Genomic DNA, 18023 nt, shown 5'->3' on the forward strand with positions numbered 1-18023 from the left:
GCTGTCAGCAGCTCCCCGGGGTGACCCCAAAGGGTGGCCCCTTTTTGGGAGGCACATTCCTCTCCGAAGGGCTGCAAGCTACAGCTGTTTTTATTTGCTGCTGCTGTGTTTTAAAGGCCTATCTTCCAATTAGCAGAGCAATGTGTTGGCTTAAATAAACACTCGGGGGGAGGCGGCAGGAGGGAGTTGTGATGGCTGTTTACGTTGGCAGAACAAGCCTCTTCCAAAGCCTGGCAGGCAACTGCAGCTCTAATCGCCGGGTTTCATTTGTCAATTTATACTTTTTAATTCCTCACTTCCCACAGCACAAGGAAGAGGAAGGTTGGATGGCACTGCACAGCCCCTGTGAGCTCGGTGTGCTCTGCAGCAGGTCGTGGAGGAGGGCAGACTGTGAGGAACGGGGTGTGACACGCGGCGCTCGGTGGTCTCTCGTCCTCTGAGCCACTTCTCTGCCACCTCCTCCTCCTCCTCCTTGCAGGATTGCTTCCACGCCTCACCAGGCACACACAGCTGCTCAGCCCAGTCTGGGATGAGCCATCCTCTAGTTCTGCTGGCAGCACTGGGAAAGGTCATGGAGCAAGAGGGAAGGCAGATGCTGCCATCAAGTTGTGTTGCATGAAAGGAACCCGCTGGGAGAGACGCATCTGCCAGCAGCCTGGTGACACCGGCCCTTCCCGGCCAAGCACATTCCCAAAATGAGCTGGTTTGCACCCAGGATGAAGGAAAGCTCCAGCCTGTGCTGGGAGCTCTGCTCCCTGTGACCTGTTTTCCATTTGAGCTCCCGGGAGCTGGGGCTGCAGGAGAGAAGCTGCACATTTCAGGTGACAAACACACGAATGTCACTTCTTTGGAAAAAGAGCTAAAAAATGAAACTCTTCGCTGCTCAGAGAGGAATTAAGACTTTTTCAGGGGGACAAAAAAAGAGAAATCACCGATGATTTAAAAGACAAAGAGATGAAGGGGAGAAATGCCATTCCCATACATCCACACTGCTGGAAACCTTCCAGCGAGAGGAAGAAATTTGCCACTGCTGCTGTTCCAAATGAAAAGATAGGGAGGGAAAAAATATATTTTAATTAGGTGAGAAACATGAAACGAGGACAAGCAGGCTGGCTTTTACAGAAAGTGGGGCTGGAGGCAGGAGCTATTTTTGGGGTGCAGCTCCTCCACCTGAGCATCTCCCTTCCTAGGACACTTCTTTTGAGGACCCAAGCACTGAACAGCCAGAGGTTTGTGTAGCTGTGCCCCAACGAGGGATAAAGAGAGGTGTGGTGTCCACTTAAGACCACCAGAAAAGACCTCTAATTCCCACAGCCTCACATCCTCCTACACCTTTAAGAAAAGGGGAGCCTTTGCCACACAAGGCTCCTTTTCAAATGCCAAAAAAGGATTTTGTTAAAGCTGCATTTGGTAACACACCCACTGCCAGGCCACACCGAAGGCTGTAGCTCCCTGGCAAACCTCCTCACAGGCCCCTTTTGCTTTTAGGGGTTGCATGAAAAACCTATGGTCTTCTCCCCTTAGAAAATAGCACGTGAGCATGTTTAAGAATCTCATTTCTGAACATTTTTTTGAATATGATTTTGCAGAGTTTGGTTCAAGCTCAACATTCCGGCTCAGCACAGCAGGATATCGTCGCTACCTGCAAGTACAGCTTGCCCAGGAAGTGGATGGAGAGGTGGACAGAGCAGGGAAAAGTGGACAGAGAAAGGCTGGAACAGCAGCTGAAAAATATCTGTGGGATTCAGAAAGGAAATTTCAAAATAAACTCAGATGAAGCCCGGGCTGTTGGGATGAGCCAGACAGAGCTCTGGAGCAGAGCCTGCTGTGCCAGGGCGATGGAGAGGCAGAGATCAGAGACTGGACCATGGTGTCTGTCACCCCTGAGTGTGACAGCTCCAACCCCAACTGCTGTATTAATTTGGAGGACAGGGCTGCTCTGCCTATAGATTCCCCCTTGCCCTATTAAATACTCAAGCCGAAGAGCCTTCGGGCTGGAATCATTAGAGGGACAAAGGGTCAACAACATTAGGAGATTGATAAATATCCCTTCCTTGCAAGAACCAGTCCCAGCTGAGGATGCTCTCTGCAATGCCAGCTGCACACGAGGATTTTTCCTTCCGTGTGTGTGCATTTTTAAAGCGTCGACTGTCTTTCCCAAATGGGCAATCTCTATTTGGAGACCAGATGTATTTTTATATCAACAGGGGAGAAAAGTGGAAACTCGGCTTCCAGTTAATAGTTCAAAAATAAAAACAATTCCACAACAATTCTGCACAGGGAACATCAGGAAACGCGAATGGTTAGTGCTTCCTTAAAGGGAGTTATTTTGTTATTGCCAGTGGATCAAAGTTCCCCTGCTCATCCCCACCTTCCAGGCACTCCCAGCTAGTGGCCAGCTGGCACCGGAGGTTTAAAAACAAAGGCTGGATCAGCCTCTTTGTGAACATCACTCTGTCCATCCCGCTGCTGTCTCTGCCGTGGGTTCCTCCCCATTCCTGGGATCTGGTAAATGTTCACGACACAGGAGACAGAGGGCTGCTAATTCCATCTGATGGGGGTGTAACACTCCCAGCCAAGGTCCATCCATCACCCTGGGAGCCGTCAGACACCCCCAGAGACAGCCCCGGCCACAGACGTCACCGTGGGAAAGCCAGGAGTGAGGCTGGGGCTCTGAAGGATGAGCAGAGGATGGGCAGAAGGTGCTGCCACCAGCAGCATCCCGTGCCCTGCCTGAATGTCACCTCCCTGGCTGCCAAGGGGACTCACAGCCTGATGTTCACCCCTCCTGGGACAACACCTTTTGGCAGGGCTGGCTCTCCTCGAGCGGGTGGCAGAGCCTCAGGGGAGGCTGAGAAGACAAACCCAAGCCTGATGGGACAGAATCTGCAGGCACAGCATCAGTGAGTTGGGAGGGGGAGCCCTGCATCCCTATCCTGGCTTTGGAAAATCTCCGTGTGCGCTCCCACAGCAGCCGTGGTTGCTGAGAGAAAAAGACAAACACGGGAGGTCACAGGCTTTAAATGCCCAACAAAGGCAGCCCAACTATTCTATTACAAACCCATCATGTTTTATAAGATGCTTATAAGCGATTTCCAGATTACCACTCTGAGCAAAAAACGTCACTGGCAGTCACAGCTATTCAGCTCAGAGGTCTCTGGGCCCACTCCCCTCCTCTCTCATTTCACTAAGCAATAAACTCTAAGCCAATTATGACCGTGTTTACAATATTCAGGATCCTATTCATCAATACACTGTGCATCCTTTTCCAGACGGCCAATGGAGTGTACTTGATGTGCCACTTGTGAGACAATTAAATCCCTCAAAGAGATGAGGGTAGAAAAAAATATGAAGGAGAAGGAAGAAGAGCTGCTTTGCTGGAAAAGAAGAAAACCCCACTGAGAGCTCTTCCACAGGGCAACTTGTTCCCTGCACGCTCAAATCCCGCAGCTTTGGGAGCAGTGCCCTGATCCAGAGCCCTGCCTGGCTCACTCCCCTCATCAGCCACAGATGGATTTCCTGCTCCTCAGATTCCTAGTTCTCCAGTGCAGCTGGAATCAGCCACTGGGATGAAAAGGGATCAAAAGGGGAGGCAAACACTGAGCCTGTGCCTGTTTCCTCCAGAAACCATCAGAAAAGTGAGCGCTGCCTCACATCCCCCCCAAACAGAGTAGCAATAAAAAACCAGCCAGGTCCCTCTGTGCACCTTTCCATCAACTGCCTAAAGATTCCTAAGTAAAAGATTAATTAAAAAACCAGGAATAAAGCCTGAACAACTGTGGAGCAAGGCAGAGGTGAACTTTGAGGAGAACCATGGGCACAGCTCATGGTACAGGGAGAGGAACCAGGCTCCTGGGGGGCTCAGTGCACCCCAGGCTGCCCAGCCAGTGGGTCCTCAAGGAGAGGATGAAAGCTGAGCAGAGGGAAGTTTGAATTAGGATCAATACAGGACTAACAAAGAAACTCCATGTACTGTGTTATATGGGAGGTCAGACTGGAATGGATGATCTAATAGTCCCTTGTGATCCTGGATCAATGAATCCTGTCTAAAAACATAAACACAGGCTATGCTGGCTCCCCCCTCCTCTCTCCTTCATCTCTGCTCACAGTCTTGAAAATCTGCAGTCTTGGGGAGTCAGTGGAGCCACGTGGTCCCTTCCCTTCAGCAATAACATCCCATGGTTTGTGCCTACCACCATGCTCTTCCAGATACTGCTCAAATCACCAGGAACCAACAGCAGGATGAAATCCACCCTGCTGCAGTGCTGGGAGTGCCCACAGAGCAGCTCACAGCAGGAACAAAGACCCTCTTCTGCCCAGTGCATCAGAACTCATGCCTGAGCCAGCCTGCTCTGGAACCTCTAGCAAAGGGTAAGAGCAGGATATTATCAGGCAGGTTACAATCCCCTTGTTTCTGCTGCAAGTATGGAACTTAAACACACAGGAAAGCTTTAAAAAAATAAATGAACTAGATCAATTCACAACTCGTGATCTTCTGGTACACTCACTGTGAAAGCACCAGGGTGAGGCTGCTCATGGAAAGGGTCTCAAAACACACAGAGGAACCGATGAACACAAGCCTTGAGCAGTTTACAACTCAGGAAACAGCCACAATATCCAAAACTCCCCTAAAACCAAGGTGGTGGTGAAGATGGGACAAGTACAGAGATTTCCTGCTGTGTTAATGTTGGGTTAATACCATCCTTTTTCATCTTACTGCTGAGAAACCTGAATAATAAGCTCCTGTCCTTCTATGTTACAAGAATTTTCAGCCATTTTATCAATTACACCAAACTTATCCCCATCATGGCCTAGGCTGGGGTTTCTGTCACACAACCTCCAGTGCTTGCCTGTGTGGTGGTTTCAGCCTCAATGCAGCTTTGTTGGGAATGGCAACAGCCTGCTCCAAATCTGGGATAAAACTCAGCAGGACAGAGCCTGCAGGCTCCCTTCCTCATCTGCTCCAAGACCTGGCAGGGAAGATGTCGGAGAGGAAGGACCACAGCTCACCTTGGCATCCTGCTTGGTGACAAAATCCACAAAGCCGAAGCCTCGGTGGGATCCAGTTCCTGCCATTTTCTTGGGCAGCCGGACAGTCTTCAGCTCTCCAAAGGTGCTGTGAATCAGAGAGGGAAAAGCAAAGACAGTGTGAGGTCAAGGGAAGAACCAGGGCTGGTTGCAGACCCATGTTGCTGTGGACTCAGGTGAGTCTGGGTCCGGGTGTCCTGCAGCCACTCTGCTTCCCTGTAAACCCCACGTCCAAAGCACCTACTGACAGCTAAAAAATCAGCTTGGATTTCAAGGATCATCCTTACTGGTCACAAACCTTAACAAAGCAAAAAACTTATTTTATATAACTATTATGCTTCTCCTCCCTTCAGGAGATCCAGCCTGCATGCCATGCCCTGTTCAGGGTGAACAAAAAGCATCTCCAGGTTACCAGGAGACAGGGCTTCTCCAAATTTCCACCAAAGCAGATTTATTTGCACCTCTGGAGAGGGGTTGGAGTGCACAGGATATGGGCATGAGACAGAGAACAGCCCCACATGGGCTTAATGTCTTTCCAGAATAACCACTCTGTCCCCAGAGGTGACACAAAGATTTCATCCCTCTGCTCCATGGATGCTGGGCATCAGTTTTAAGGCTGAATTTCCTCGCTCTAACACTTCAGTCAGGTACCAGCCTTTCCCATCCAGTCTCTGGGCTGGAATAAACTGGTTTTACTTAAGCTTGCTGAATGTACAAAAGGAAACAGGCAAATCCAGCAGACCCAAGCCCTGCACAACAACCTCCAGATCCGACAGCATTTCAGTCATTCCCAGTGTCAATGGAAAGCCAGGAATGGGGAGATAAGGGGGTTCCTGCTGTGGGGTAGAGCTGGCAGCACCTGTGCTCAGCAGGAACCTTGTCCCAGCCTTGTCCCCAGAGAAAGAACTTGTGTCTTGAGCCCTCAGCCACCCCACCAGGGATCCCACCTTGCCCCAAAAGCCTGAAAACAGCCCCAAAGGCAGCGCTCACTGGACAACCCTCTCCAGTGCCATCCCCTGGAGAAATTCCAGGACAAAGCCAACGCTTCCTCTGCGGCCGAGCTCCCGCTTCCCCTTCTCCTCCCCTCCCCACACACCCATTTATCAAACACATATGCACAAACTACAGGCAATAAATATTTAATGTGGCCCAGGTCTGAAGAGATGTGTTATTTTATTTGAAAATCTACACACAGGCGTGCATACACAAAAGGAGCCTGGGACACAGCAGTGCCAAAGAGCACCTGGGAATAAACACAGTAAAGGCCATAAACGCTCTCGTGAAATGATATAAGCTAAATCCTGGGAGTTAACCTGGTGCACTGGCAGCATGACCAGGCATTCATCCACCCAATTTCCTTAGGCAACGTGGTGTGTAAATGTACCATTATGAAGCCTCGAAATGAATCTGCACGTCTCCTGCTCGGAGCTTTCCCTCCCTCTCTCCCTCCTGCTCCCTCCGAGCTGGAGCTGCGCAAACAAACAAACAAACCCCGCTCTCGGCTGGTGGGGATGCTCTGCTCGGGGAGCAGCAGGGGCACCCTGGGGTTTCCAGCAGCAGGGGGTGGGGGTGACAGGGACTCCCAAGGTGGCAGAGGTGGCTCCTCTTGCTTGGAGCAGCCCTGGAGCATCTCAAATGCCATGGTTGGGTTAAGGATGAGGTAAGGAGAGAGCTCGTGGCCCAAGGAGATGACCACCTAGCTAGGAAAGATGGGAGGCATGGGCAGGGGAGCTCTTGCTCCGACCTATTTCTCTGTGGAAACATCATGGGCATTGCCAAGGGAGCAGAGTATTCATTAAAGGAACAGGACCAGAGTGCTTGGTCAAAGGGAAGCCTCAGACAACACTCACTCTGTGGGCTGAAACACCACGTGTCCCTTTGACACAGGATGGGCAAGGAGGTGCCCACAGGAGCAGGACCCCGAGGCTGAGGGTCCCAGGGAAGCTGTGCTGACCCACATGAGCCTGGGCAGAGGTGGGAGAAGTTGGCTCTTCCTTCCTCCCCAGCTCAGACCAGTCCAAACCACCCACACTGGGAGAGGTGGAGGTGGTGGGGATCTGATCCAGAGCTGGGCTGGCCACGAGCATCTCCCCGGGCAGACGGCTTGGGGGAAGGACAAGGGGTACCCAGCACAGAGAGGGGGATCTGGGGAACAGGCAGAGTGGGGGGGTGAGGAAAGCCGAGGGGCACAGTGGAGACAGGGCTGACCCCACTGGGGTTGTGGAGCAGAATGTTGTCCCCCCCACTGCGGCGCTAATTAGAAACCACAACACAGCAATTACCATCCCGGGAGCTGCGAATGAAGCGGAGAGCTCCGGCCTTTAATGTTCTCCTCTCCAGTGCCAGGCAGAGACTCACACCTCTCTTTTCCAATTATTTCCCCTGGTTTTGGGGGGAGAGAGGCAGAGGGAACCCAATTACCCCCCGCAGTGCCCAGGGAAGCCAGGTGCTGACGTGTTTGTTCCCACTCCAGCTGCATCCATGCCGCAGCCTTCCAGCTCCGGGATGGCTGCACATGGATCACACCACAGTCAAAGCCACAGGGGTGGGGATGGCAGAAGAAAAAGGGATGGAGCACATCATCCAAGTAAAGCCAGAGCACACTGAAACAGGAGGGAAGAAGGCAGCTCTTCCATAAGACCCCATCAAGCTGCTTGAAAACACGTCCTCTCAGGGGTTGGGATGGCTGGGGAGGCAGGGGGATCACAGCAGCTCAGACCTGGTGTCACTGCCAGCTCCTTCCCCTTCCAGCACAGAGCTCCAAGGAGTGAAAAAACCCACACAGCCCCTGGGTGGGGATTCCTCTGGGAGCTGATGTTCCTTTCCTGTCAAACTGGACAGAGACCAGAAAGAGCTGGCACCAAACCCTGCTGCTGGTGTGGAGCACAGCACCATGCCAGGCTCCTCACCTCATGCACGAGGGTTTGCAGGGAAGCTCCTGGAGTCAGCTCCTGGAGTGTGAAACCTGAGAGCTTTCTGGATTTGTACCCACCAGCATCCATGCCTTCTCCAAGTGCTCCTGAGCCCCTGCACCAGGGCTGAAGGATCTGGTGGTTGTGAGAGCAAAGCCTTTTCCATCTTGAGATGTTGTCTGGTTTACAGTCAGCCTGGCTTAACTTTGCAGAAGATCCCAACCTCCTTCCTGGTGAATCCTGTCCCCATCAGACCCACCAGGGCTGGATTTCTGGCAGGACACTCCCACAGTTCCTGGTGGCACTGCACCGGGCTGAATCTCACCTGTAATGAGTGCAGCCAAGGTGGGTGGTAAAACCAAATCTCTTGTATGAATGACCTCCCCGTGGAGCTGTTCACAATTAATATTGGCAGTTTGGGGCAGGGGGAGGGGGCAAAAGCAAAGAATTTTCCCACAGAGGTGGCAGGACTGCAAAGCCCCTGGTGACCTGCCATGCACACGGCGGCTCCATCACCTCCTTCCCCTAGCATGAAAAATGATGTCCAAACAGCTGCTCCCTGAATTCCCAAGTGGAATCAGGGCCTGAAGGGGAGGGCAGAGGTGTGGGGTGGGTCTGGGGATGGGGCTCTGCCTGGGCTCCCCTCTCCCTGCAGGAATCCTGCCAGCCAGGCTGGCAACTCTGTCCTCGCGCCTACGCTCGCTCTCCCAGGCTTGGCACATTTTCACTCCGTTGGCTGGAAGGGATGACAGCCCTGAGCAAACACTGCAACTACTATTTCCTAAATGAGAACCTTTGTTTTATGCTGATCCAGATTTACTGGGAAACCAGGAAAAGCCTGTTCTGGCCCTGGCTGAGCGACAATCTGCAGGGCTGCAGGATAAAGACAGGCACAGCCTCTCCCTTGACTAGGTACCCATTCCAAGCTCAGCAGAGACACAGGATGTTCCAAGAGATGCCAGAAGGGACATCCCCTCCCTCCCACCCACAAGGGATCCAGCACTTCTACATGGCACTGCTGCTTTCCCAATGTTTTGGCAGCTCTTCCAGGGGTGCCGCAGCCATCCCGCTTCCCTGGCTGAACAGAGGGAGGAGAAGTAGATTTCTCCTCCATGCTGTAAGATGTACACTGCAAGCTGGCTGCAGGTCAGAGGAACATCACTCCTTGGGATTGTAATTATATCCTTCTGGCACAGGCCAGCTGGGAGGCAAGTCCTTTGCCTGCTAATTATAGGACATTATATTGCTATTAAACAGAGAACATTCCAGCTCGGAGACAACACACTGCTCACTTGGCTTTGCCTGTTCACCAGAAGGTGCCTGCACATCCTTCACCAACACAGCCCAGCAGACACAGGACAGAGGAGGACAGGGATACAGGTGGTCTCCAGAAACCCTCTTCCCTCCTATGCCAGCATGACACACAAGTTCCACCCAGCAGCTCCCTCCCCTTCCATCATCCTGGGACAGGCACAGCCTCAAACCCTCTGTGCTTCCACCTCAGGATTGCCAGGCAAACCAGTCCTCTTCTGCCACTGACTCCATCACCTCTTTTCACAGCTCCTCCTCTCCCCCTGGGTTTTGTTTGAATTTCTGCCCCTGCTCCCAAACCTCTCCTCACCCTCCCTCAGCTCCCAGTGTGTAAGTCTGGCCCCATCACAGCCTCAGGCAGCGGTGACAGCCACTCACACATGCTTGTTCATGGGACAGGCACCTCTGGATCAGGTTAAACATGGAATCACAGAATGGTTTGGGTTGGAAGAAACAAAGTTCATCTCATTCTGACACCCTGCCATGGGCAGGGACACATTCCATTATCCCAGGTTGCTCAGAGCTCCATCCAACCTGGCCTTGGACACTTCCAGGGATGGGGCAGCCCCAGATTTTCTGGACAACCTGTGCCAGAGCCTCACCACCCTCACAGGGAACAGCTTCTTCCTAAGAAGCTGTGAACATCTCTCCAGCTGGGAAGCAACCCCTCTCTTGCAACACCTTCCCTGTCTCAAATAGCAGCATTTGAACTACAAGATCCTCGGGTCAGGCCAAGACCTGTCCATCCCTAATTGGTATTTTCAAGTCCCAAACACACAGATGTGTTCATCATGCTTGATCTTGGTGCACCCTAAGCCATGAACTGAATAAAGACTCCTGGGATGCCAAGTTCTGTAGGAGAAAGCACAACTGACACCATGAATCCATGCCATGGTTGGAGAAACCAACCACTGTCCACTGCCAGGAGAGCAGAACTTCTTGGAAAACAAACAAAAAAACTCCCCCTTAGGTTTCTGCAGATGTGTACAGACATCCCACGGCACGGGGGGATCCTAAATCCCCCTTTATATCCCTACAAGAAAAACAAACCAGCAATAACGTGTTGAAAAAACTGAACCTGAAAACCTCTAGCAAGGCTGCCAACCTTCTCGTTGCTTGCCATCTACTGCCACCACCTCCTCCTCCTCCTCCTCTCCTCTCCCTGCCTTCCCATCCCAAGCCCTGCCACTGCCTAAATCCCCCCTCGTGACTGCTGGCAGCCCTAGGACAAAGCTCAGGCGAACGAGCCAGGCAGCGTGACCGCTCATCAGAGATGGCTCTGGGCAGGGATGACGAGCCCAAAAGAGACACAAATCCTTCCCTTCCCAGCCTCAGCCCCAGGAACAGGCTGCAGCCACACGTCAGTCCAGCAGAATTCACTCAGTTGGCTTTGCAATGGTCGCCTTCATTTCATTATTTTTCCCCCCTTGCCCCCAAACAGGACCTTCCCTCCCCTAGAAAATTACGGCCTTGCCCGTCTCTGCCTCTGCACCCACTCGCTGATTATAAGGGGGAGAGAAAAAAAAAATATAATAATGTTCCTTTTTCTTTCTTCCTCCTTTAGGAAGGCAGGACCCTGGCAAATGGTTTTGCCCCTGGGCTGAGCCATGGCCAGTTCCACCCCCTGCATGAGGGAGTTAATGGAATACGCAGTGGAAGGTCCCTCCCGCCTCCCGCTCCAGGACTTCAGCTGACTCCAGTACAGCTAATCCCATTACAAGAAAATAACGTGGATAATTCAAGCTAATGAAATCGTTACAAGAATGTGGACAGCCAGGGGTGGACATTCAGAGCCAATTTAACACTCCTTGGTGTTGTTATCCCCAGCACAGGAAATACCTGAAAGGAGGAAGGGAAAGGAAAGAGGGAGGAAAAAAAGCCTTCCTCTCTTGTTAGCTTAAATCCTGTTAGAGAGTTCAGGAATTAATCTGCCACCTATCTCCCCTATTACCATCATCATCATCATCATCAATAACGTCTCCTCGGTAACCTCTGAAAATTAGCAAATGAAGGCACAGGAGGGCAAGGCGGGAGCGGAGCCTCCGGATGCACCGAGCCAAGTCCAACTGCCGCTGCCTCCAGCTCTGGAAGAGCCACGGGTGGAGGGACTTGGCAGCAGAGCAGGTGTCCCAGTGGACCCCCAGCCCACGGCTGCATGGATGAAGTGACACCGGGAAGCAGGTCCCCACTGCAGAGCTGCTCCTTCACTCCCACTCCTCGCCAGCACTGGACGGACCTGCTGGATAATCAAACCAGCTGCAAAATCCCCAGGAATAGCCAGCGGGACACGGGAGGGGGACAGCCATGTCTGTGCCTTGTTCTGTACCACATGGATCATCAGTTTTTCCAGCTTCCTCTGCTCCTTGCCCAGGAGCACTGCCTTTGTTTGGAGGCCTCTTGATCTGCTGCTGCAGCAAAACCGGGCTTTGCTTTATGCGATTCCTCTTTTTCAGGGCCAGCCTCGTGCTGCTGGGAGAAGTGCTGTCATCCTCTCTGAGCTTGGCTGCTCCAAGTGATGGACCCCTTTCTGAGCCCAGTTTCCTGGGGAAGACCTGTCCATGGTGCACAGAGCCTCCTGTGGCAGGTCCAAAGCCAGGCTCCCTCCTGCTCACCCACACTGAGGGAAGCCGAGCACCGAGGGCAACTATCTGAGCTCAGCCACAGCATTTCATCCCAAATCATTCCTTTTGGCACCAAGCAGTTCCAGGCAGGAGCTGCTGGTCATGCTGAAACTCATGGATGCAGTGGGGTACCACCTGAACAAAGCACAGCCCTGCCTGCTTTGGGTTGGAGCTGTGGGAAGCCTTGTGACAGGATTTCTGAGCTGTTCAAGCCTGTATCCTCAGCTCATGTGGAATAATGATTGTTCCAATGCTGGATATGGGTGATTCCCACTTGTCCCTCCTCTGCACTGCTGGGTGATGGCAGGAAAGGGTCACAGAGCCTCTCCAGAGGCAGCTGCTTTCCCGGGGTGCTGCAACCTCATCCCAGCCAGCATTCAACGTCATATTACCCAAAAAACACCTGCAATGTATTCCCTGGAATCTTTAAGTGCTTGACAGGGCAGTGAAACAACAAAGTGATGGGGACAGATTCCCAAATCTCCCCAGAGACAGGGGCCTCTCTGAAACAAGGTTTCTCAGACAGGAGTCCTATGTAAAGGGCCCACAAAAATCAAGAATGGCATTTTCAAATCAGGACTCTCTCCAGGATTGGTGAGAGTCCAAACCATCAGGTTTGGATAAGGCAGAAGTGACCACTAAGAGATGCTGCAGCTCCCTAAGGAGCTCAGTAGCCAGCAGTGATGCTGGGGAGGAAATGGGGAGACCCCAGGCCCCTTTCCAGCCTCTGCTCCCCATACAGGTGCTCTTGGAATACCTAACCTCTCCCATTTTTCCAGCTCACTGCCTGCAAACCCACAGCTGCTGCCTACCCACCTCACACACACATACAAGGCTGCAGAGAGACTTGTGATTTAAAAAAAATATATCCTGTGCAACACGACTTTGGTACAAGAGAGAAAGCAAAAGCCTCATGGCAAAAGCAGCAGGAGAGCTGGAAGTGCTGCAAATGGGTAAATGGGTCTTGTAAGAGAGAGAAGTCACTCAGGGATTTCTCTTTGCTGGGAGAACTGAAGCCAGAGAAAGGCCCACAGGAAGCAGGTTGCTGAGGGCTGTGGTGGTGGGACATGGGGTGCCCAGCCTGGGTAGCCACCCCCCTCCCTGTCATAGACTCATGGAATGGTTTGGGTTGGAAGGATCATCTTGTTCCATCCCCTGCCATGGGCAGGAACACCTTCCACTAGCCCAGGTTGCTCCAAGCCCTGTCCAGCCTGGCCTTGAACATTCACAGGGATGAGTCAGCCACAGCTTCTCTGGGCAACCTGTGCCAGGACCTCATCACCCTCCCAGGGAAGGATTCCTTCCCAATATTCCATCTAACTCTGCCCTCTGTCAGTGTGAAGCCACTCTGTCCCATGTGGAGAATCTCTGATTTGCCACAGAGTGGAATTTTCCACCTTTCTGCCACTGCAGCACAAACAACACCCTTCCCTGTTTCTCTATTTCCACCAGGCTTCTAGGAGTCCTACACCAGCCCAATTCCCACCTTGAACCCCCCAAAATTCGGCTGGAAGGGACCAATGCTTTCCAAAAGCAGCCCTGCCCCTGGCAGAGGAGGGGCAGCAGGACAGACTCCCTGGGACGTGCCCGGCTCCATCCGATGTCTCCGGGATACTCTCCCTAATTGCATCCAGACGGTGCTTTCGGCACACCTGTCACAGCAACTGCTCATCTTGCCAGCAACTTAAAGAGCATCATTTGCAGAGTTTGCTGGGAAAGAAAAGCCAGTTAGCATGTCACTGGTGAGGCACAAAGATCCTCCAGCTTTATCTCTGCACTGGCTGCTCCAAGGACCCTTCGGTGCTAATCCCCTCTGTGGCTCCTCCACTTGGAAACACAAGGCTGTGCTTTCTCCCAGAGGAGACCCAAAAGCAAAGTGGGGGGTTGTGATTTAAGCTTCCCATACCATGCCTCTCCCTGATGTGCCTCCCACACTCCATGGAGTAACAGCAGTGCTGGTCCCAGCTCCAGCAAATGGAGGAAGGCCACAAGATCCACCCAGAAACCAGCCCTGGGGAAGTGGGTCCAGCTTTTGGATTGCCCTTGCTTCCCATACCTGCCTGCAGACAACCAAGCAAAGTTCAGCTGTCTTTGAATTCACTGGATTTTTGGCACAGATCTTTCAAAATTATTTAAATGCTCAACACCACAACCACTGCCAGTGCCAGAGACTGTGAGGACAAGCTTCTTCCAAGGAGCTGTGAATTTACCCACAAGACTCCTGTTAATATCAAATCCCATTTTTAGTGGACCTTGGTAGGAGTCTCCCTTGGAACTCATGGCCAAGTGGGATCAGCAACACAACAGCTTTGGCCCCAGACCAACAGGCAGCCGTGGGACCTTCCCTCTCCTCAGGAGGCAGGACCAGAAGGCAGTGGCTGCTTCCTGTCGCTTAAACGGCTCGTTTAAAAATGTAGCAAAACATTTTACCCCTTCTCGATTTATTTTCCTTAACAGTTGCTTATGAGGGACCTTATCAAAAGCTTTCTGAAATTCCAAGTAAATTAGTCATTAGGCAGGTTTTCAGAACAGTAATTAGGCCACTCCATGCCCCTGATGTATTATTTACCTGAGAAGATATACATAATTAGGGCTCTTCTTTATAACTGGTATTACAGGCACTAAATTCTACTCCAGTCTATCGTGTAATTACGCAATTAGGCTGCACGCTAAACAGAGAGAAACCAATCCTGAAAACCAAGCAAAAAGGAAAAAAAAAACACCCAAACCCACAACAGTAATTATTATTTTTTAAATCCTCCATCACCAGCACAGCAGCAAGCTTTAAAATTTTAATATCCCTCCACTTCAGTCATTTCTAACCAGGTGCTGCAACCAGGTTTGGTTTCTTAATTTTGCCGCATTTAATCCTACTTTGCAAGGTTTAACGTCGGTCGGTTCCTTCAAGTGATTTTCTTTAAAGGCTGGTGTTAAAAGGGGCCTTTCTCTTCCCTGGACAGCACGGATTTGTGGTGCTAGAAGAGGTGGCAGTGTTGCCTTGCAGCCTCCCTTCCCTCCTCGGCCCCTCGCTCCTCCCAGTCCATGATTATTTTTCCACAGCTCCCCAGCTCGTGGAGGCAGACAGGTACAGTTGCTATGGTGTGACTGTCACAGTAATTTAGTCCTACAGAGCCGGTTCCCAGGCTGGAATTTCACGGGGCAGTGTGGCAAAAGGAAAGGTGGGGACGGTGGAGGGGAGGAGAGCCAGCCCTGGAGCCCCTGAACCGGGAGGTGGGACATGCAGAGAACCACCCAGCAGCCTCCCCACGCTTTCTGGATGGAGGGATGGGCTCAGTCACCTCCTGATTTGTTCCCATCTTTCTGGTCTGACAGCAAAGTGAGATTTCAGCTCTTCTGAGGGTCAATTCCTACCTGTGCCTGCCCACAGGCAGAGTCACATCTGCTCACATCTATCCTGCTTTGTTTCCTGGTCCTCGCTGATAGAAGAGTGTCTACCATTGGGGTGGGGAGTTCTTTTTAATCTATCCATTCTTATAAACCTATTTTAGAGTTGTGTAGACCAAGGAAAAACTCCCAGGACTCGCTGAGCATGCTGACACCTCCCACACAAGACACCTGCCTATTATCCTCATTTATTTCCATGCTTTAAAGACAATGATGATTCACTATTTAGTTAAAGCACAATCGGATTTCCTTGTGAAATTCTCCATCTCAATGCTCACAACTTCCAATCCAGTTCCCAAGGCACAGGGGAAGGTGCAGAGCTGGCACAGGGAACACCATAAGCTTCAGGAAGCCCCAGATTTAAACAGCACTGCTGGACTTGAACTCTGAAAGGGAGCTGGGACTTAAAAGTCATCCCAAAAGAGTGTGAGCTGGTGACTCAGAGAATTTAAAGATAACTGCTCGTGGACATATGTGACTGAAGAGGTCACCCCAAACCAGGAGAGAGCCTGAAAATCCCACTCTAATATTATTCAGGTTTTGCTGCTGCTTCTCTCCACTTTTGCAACCTCACAGAGCTCTGAGCTGGTCCTGGTCACAGCAGGGCTCTCCTCTCCTCTGCTGCCATGGGCCAGCCCTGCCTGGGCCCTGGCCATTCTCAGATTCTCTAATTTCATCTAACCAATGGTTCTCTTTTTAATCCTATTGTAATTATTTTTTTTTTCTGGGGGAGACAAAAGACATTCAAGCCTGTTGGAGAAAGGACCAGCTGTATCAGGACAACTGAAAAAGGATGTCTTCCCCCACCTCCACAGACCACACCAGGATCAAACCACCCTCCCGTGGCAGCTCTGCCTGAGATGTAGAAACAACAGAAGTAATGACCCTTATAACCCAAACCTCACAAAATCTCAATCCTTGCATGGACTTCAACCAGAGCCTTTTGCAGAGCTCACACTCCTAAGCCACAATTCTCCCCACACACAGCACCTTGCAGGACCAGTGCTTAGGAGCCACCAAGTCACTGCCCTAATCACCAGCAGGTCAGGATTTCAAAGGAACCCGCAGCTCCAACAGCACTGAGATTTGGGGATTTATCTCTCCTGGGCTCTTTTGAAAATCCTGATCAGAGTGCAGCTCTGGTCAAAAACAAGTTATGCTAAAAATAGTGCTCACAGGAGGGTCTAGTGCAAATCTCTGCTCCTGTAGGATTCCTGTGAGTCAGCTTGTTTCAAAGACAAGAGGAAATTTGTACAACTAGCAAAGCAGGAAACACAGGAGGAGGATTTAGACATGCCTCATGTACCCACAGAGGTGTACTCAGGGCATCCTTTGGAGAAGGTAGCCTTGCTGTTAAGATACCAGCTGCATCAGCCCCATTATATATATATATCTATATATCTCTCATATTCAACTGTAGAGCCTCCTGCACTGAGCTGGAGGAGAATAAATATAGAAGCAATGAGATATTTATAGGCAGACAGCTATTTTAACATAGCTCTGCTTTAAAGAGAATCCTTATTTAAGTCTTGTCCCTGTAAAGCTGCAGGATGACTTAGAAAAATAACCTGATTAATTATTTTCATCAGAGGAACAGAGAAACACGTAGGGAAGATCAAATGCACACAAATGCACCGGGAACGCGGGAGTTGCTCTGGTGACTCAGACACAAGGAGGATGGTGAGATCTCCTGAGGGCAGGGCTGTCTCTGAAGAGCCCAGGCTGACCACATCTGACGTCTGCCAGGCATCAGAACAAGGCAAAGCATGAGATCCGGGCACAGAGCAGCTCGTTGGGAGCCACCACACCACTGTGCTCCCCTGGCTGGCACTGTCCCCCCCAGAGATGTGACCCACAGCACAACAGCAGATTTCCTCATTGTAAAAGCAGTGTGAACAGAGGGGTACTTCTAGAGGTACTGTTTTACACTGATAATGGCCCAACTCACCCATCCTGTTCCCAAACTGCAGGTGTGGCTGTCACCCAAGCTGCCATGGTGGCTCTCTTCCTGCTCCCAGTGTGCCCAGTCCTTCGGTCACTCCTTCCCAACCTGACACAACCACACCACCTGCTAAAGCTCAGAGGCTGCTTTACACAGCAGGACTCATCTTTACAGATCATGTGGAAAACTCCCAAAAGACAGGAGGACAGGGAGTGATGGCAGGGTGCAATCATTACCTGAGCCACCATGGGATTCAAGCTCTGTTTCTGTGGAAAGCTCATCAGTATCCACCCACCCATCTCAGAAAGTGCTGGATCACGAGGAGAGAGATTTCACAGAACCAAAGAAAGGTTGGAAAGGGCCTCTGGAGATCACCTAGTCCAACTCCCCTGCCAAGGCAGGGTCACCTACAGTAGATTATTTGCACCACCACAACCAGCAAAGAGAGGCAGAGGCCAGGATGGAAGTCGCCAACTCTGGCTGATCCACCCATGGGATCTTTTGGACAAAGAAAACTGCAGTGGCAGTAACTGCCTGTTTGGTTTGGGTTTCTAATTTGTTTCCTTATTTATGTCTTAGCACAGAAGAGCATTTTCTGTGCAGCAGGGCTGCACTGAGACAACTGTGACTGAGAGGAAGCAGGAGTGTCCAGGTGCAGGGAAGTGGGAGCCCATGTTCATGGGAGCTGCTCTGGAGCCAGGCACACACTTCCCAGAGGCAGATCCTCCCCGTGGGAATGGACCTCTGCCAGGCATAGAGTGAACCACTCACATTCCCCTGTGAAGGGAGATGTCCAGAGGTGGG

The 18023-nt window shown here is 51.4% G+C and overlaps 1 protein-coding gene across 3 annotated transcripts in view; it reads right to left on the reverse strand.

Moving 5' to 3' along the window:
• RBM19 (RNA binding motif protein 19) overlaps positions 1-18023 on the reverse strand; it is a 64420-nt gene that overhangs the window by 18381 nt on the left and 28016 nt on the right. For all 3 annotated transcript variants that reach the window (XM_018081988.3, XM_018081987.3, XM_018081986.3), the window contains exon 21: positions 5011-5116. In XM_018081988.3, the coding sequence (XP_017937477.2) occupies positions 5011-5116 (106 nt within the window). The remainder of the gene's footprint in view (positions 1-5010; positions 5117-18023) is intronic.

The sequence above is a fragment of the Manacus vitellinus genome, unplaced genomic scaffold, assembly GCF_001715985.3.
Source record: "Manacus vitellinus isolate BGI_N305 unplaced genomic scaffold, ASM171598v3 scaffold_58_pilon, whole genome shotgun sequence".
Lineage (NCBI taxonomy): Eukaryota > Metazoa > Chordata > Aves > Passeriformes > Pipridae > Manacus > Manacus vitellinus.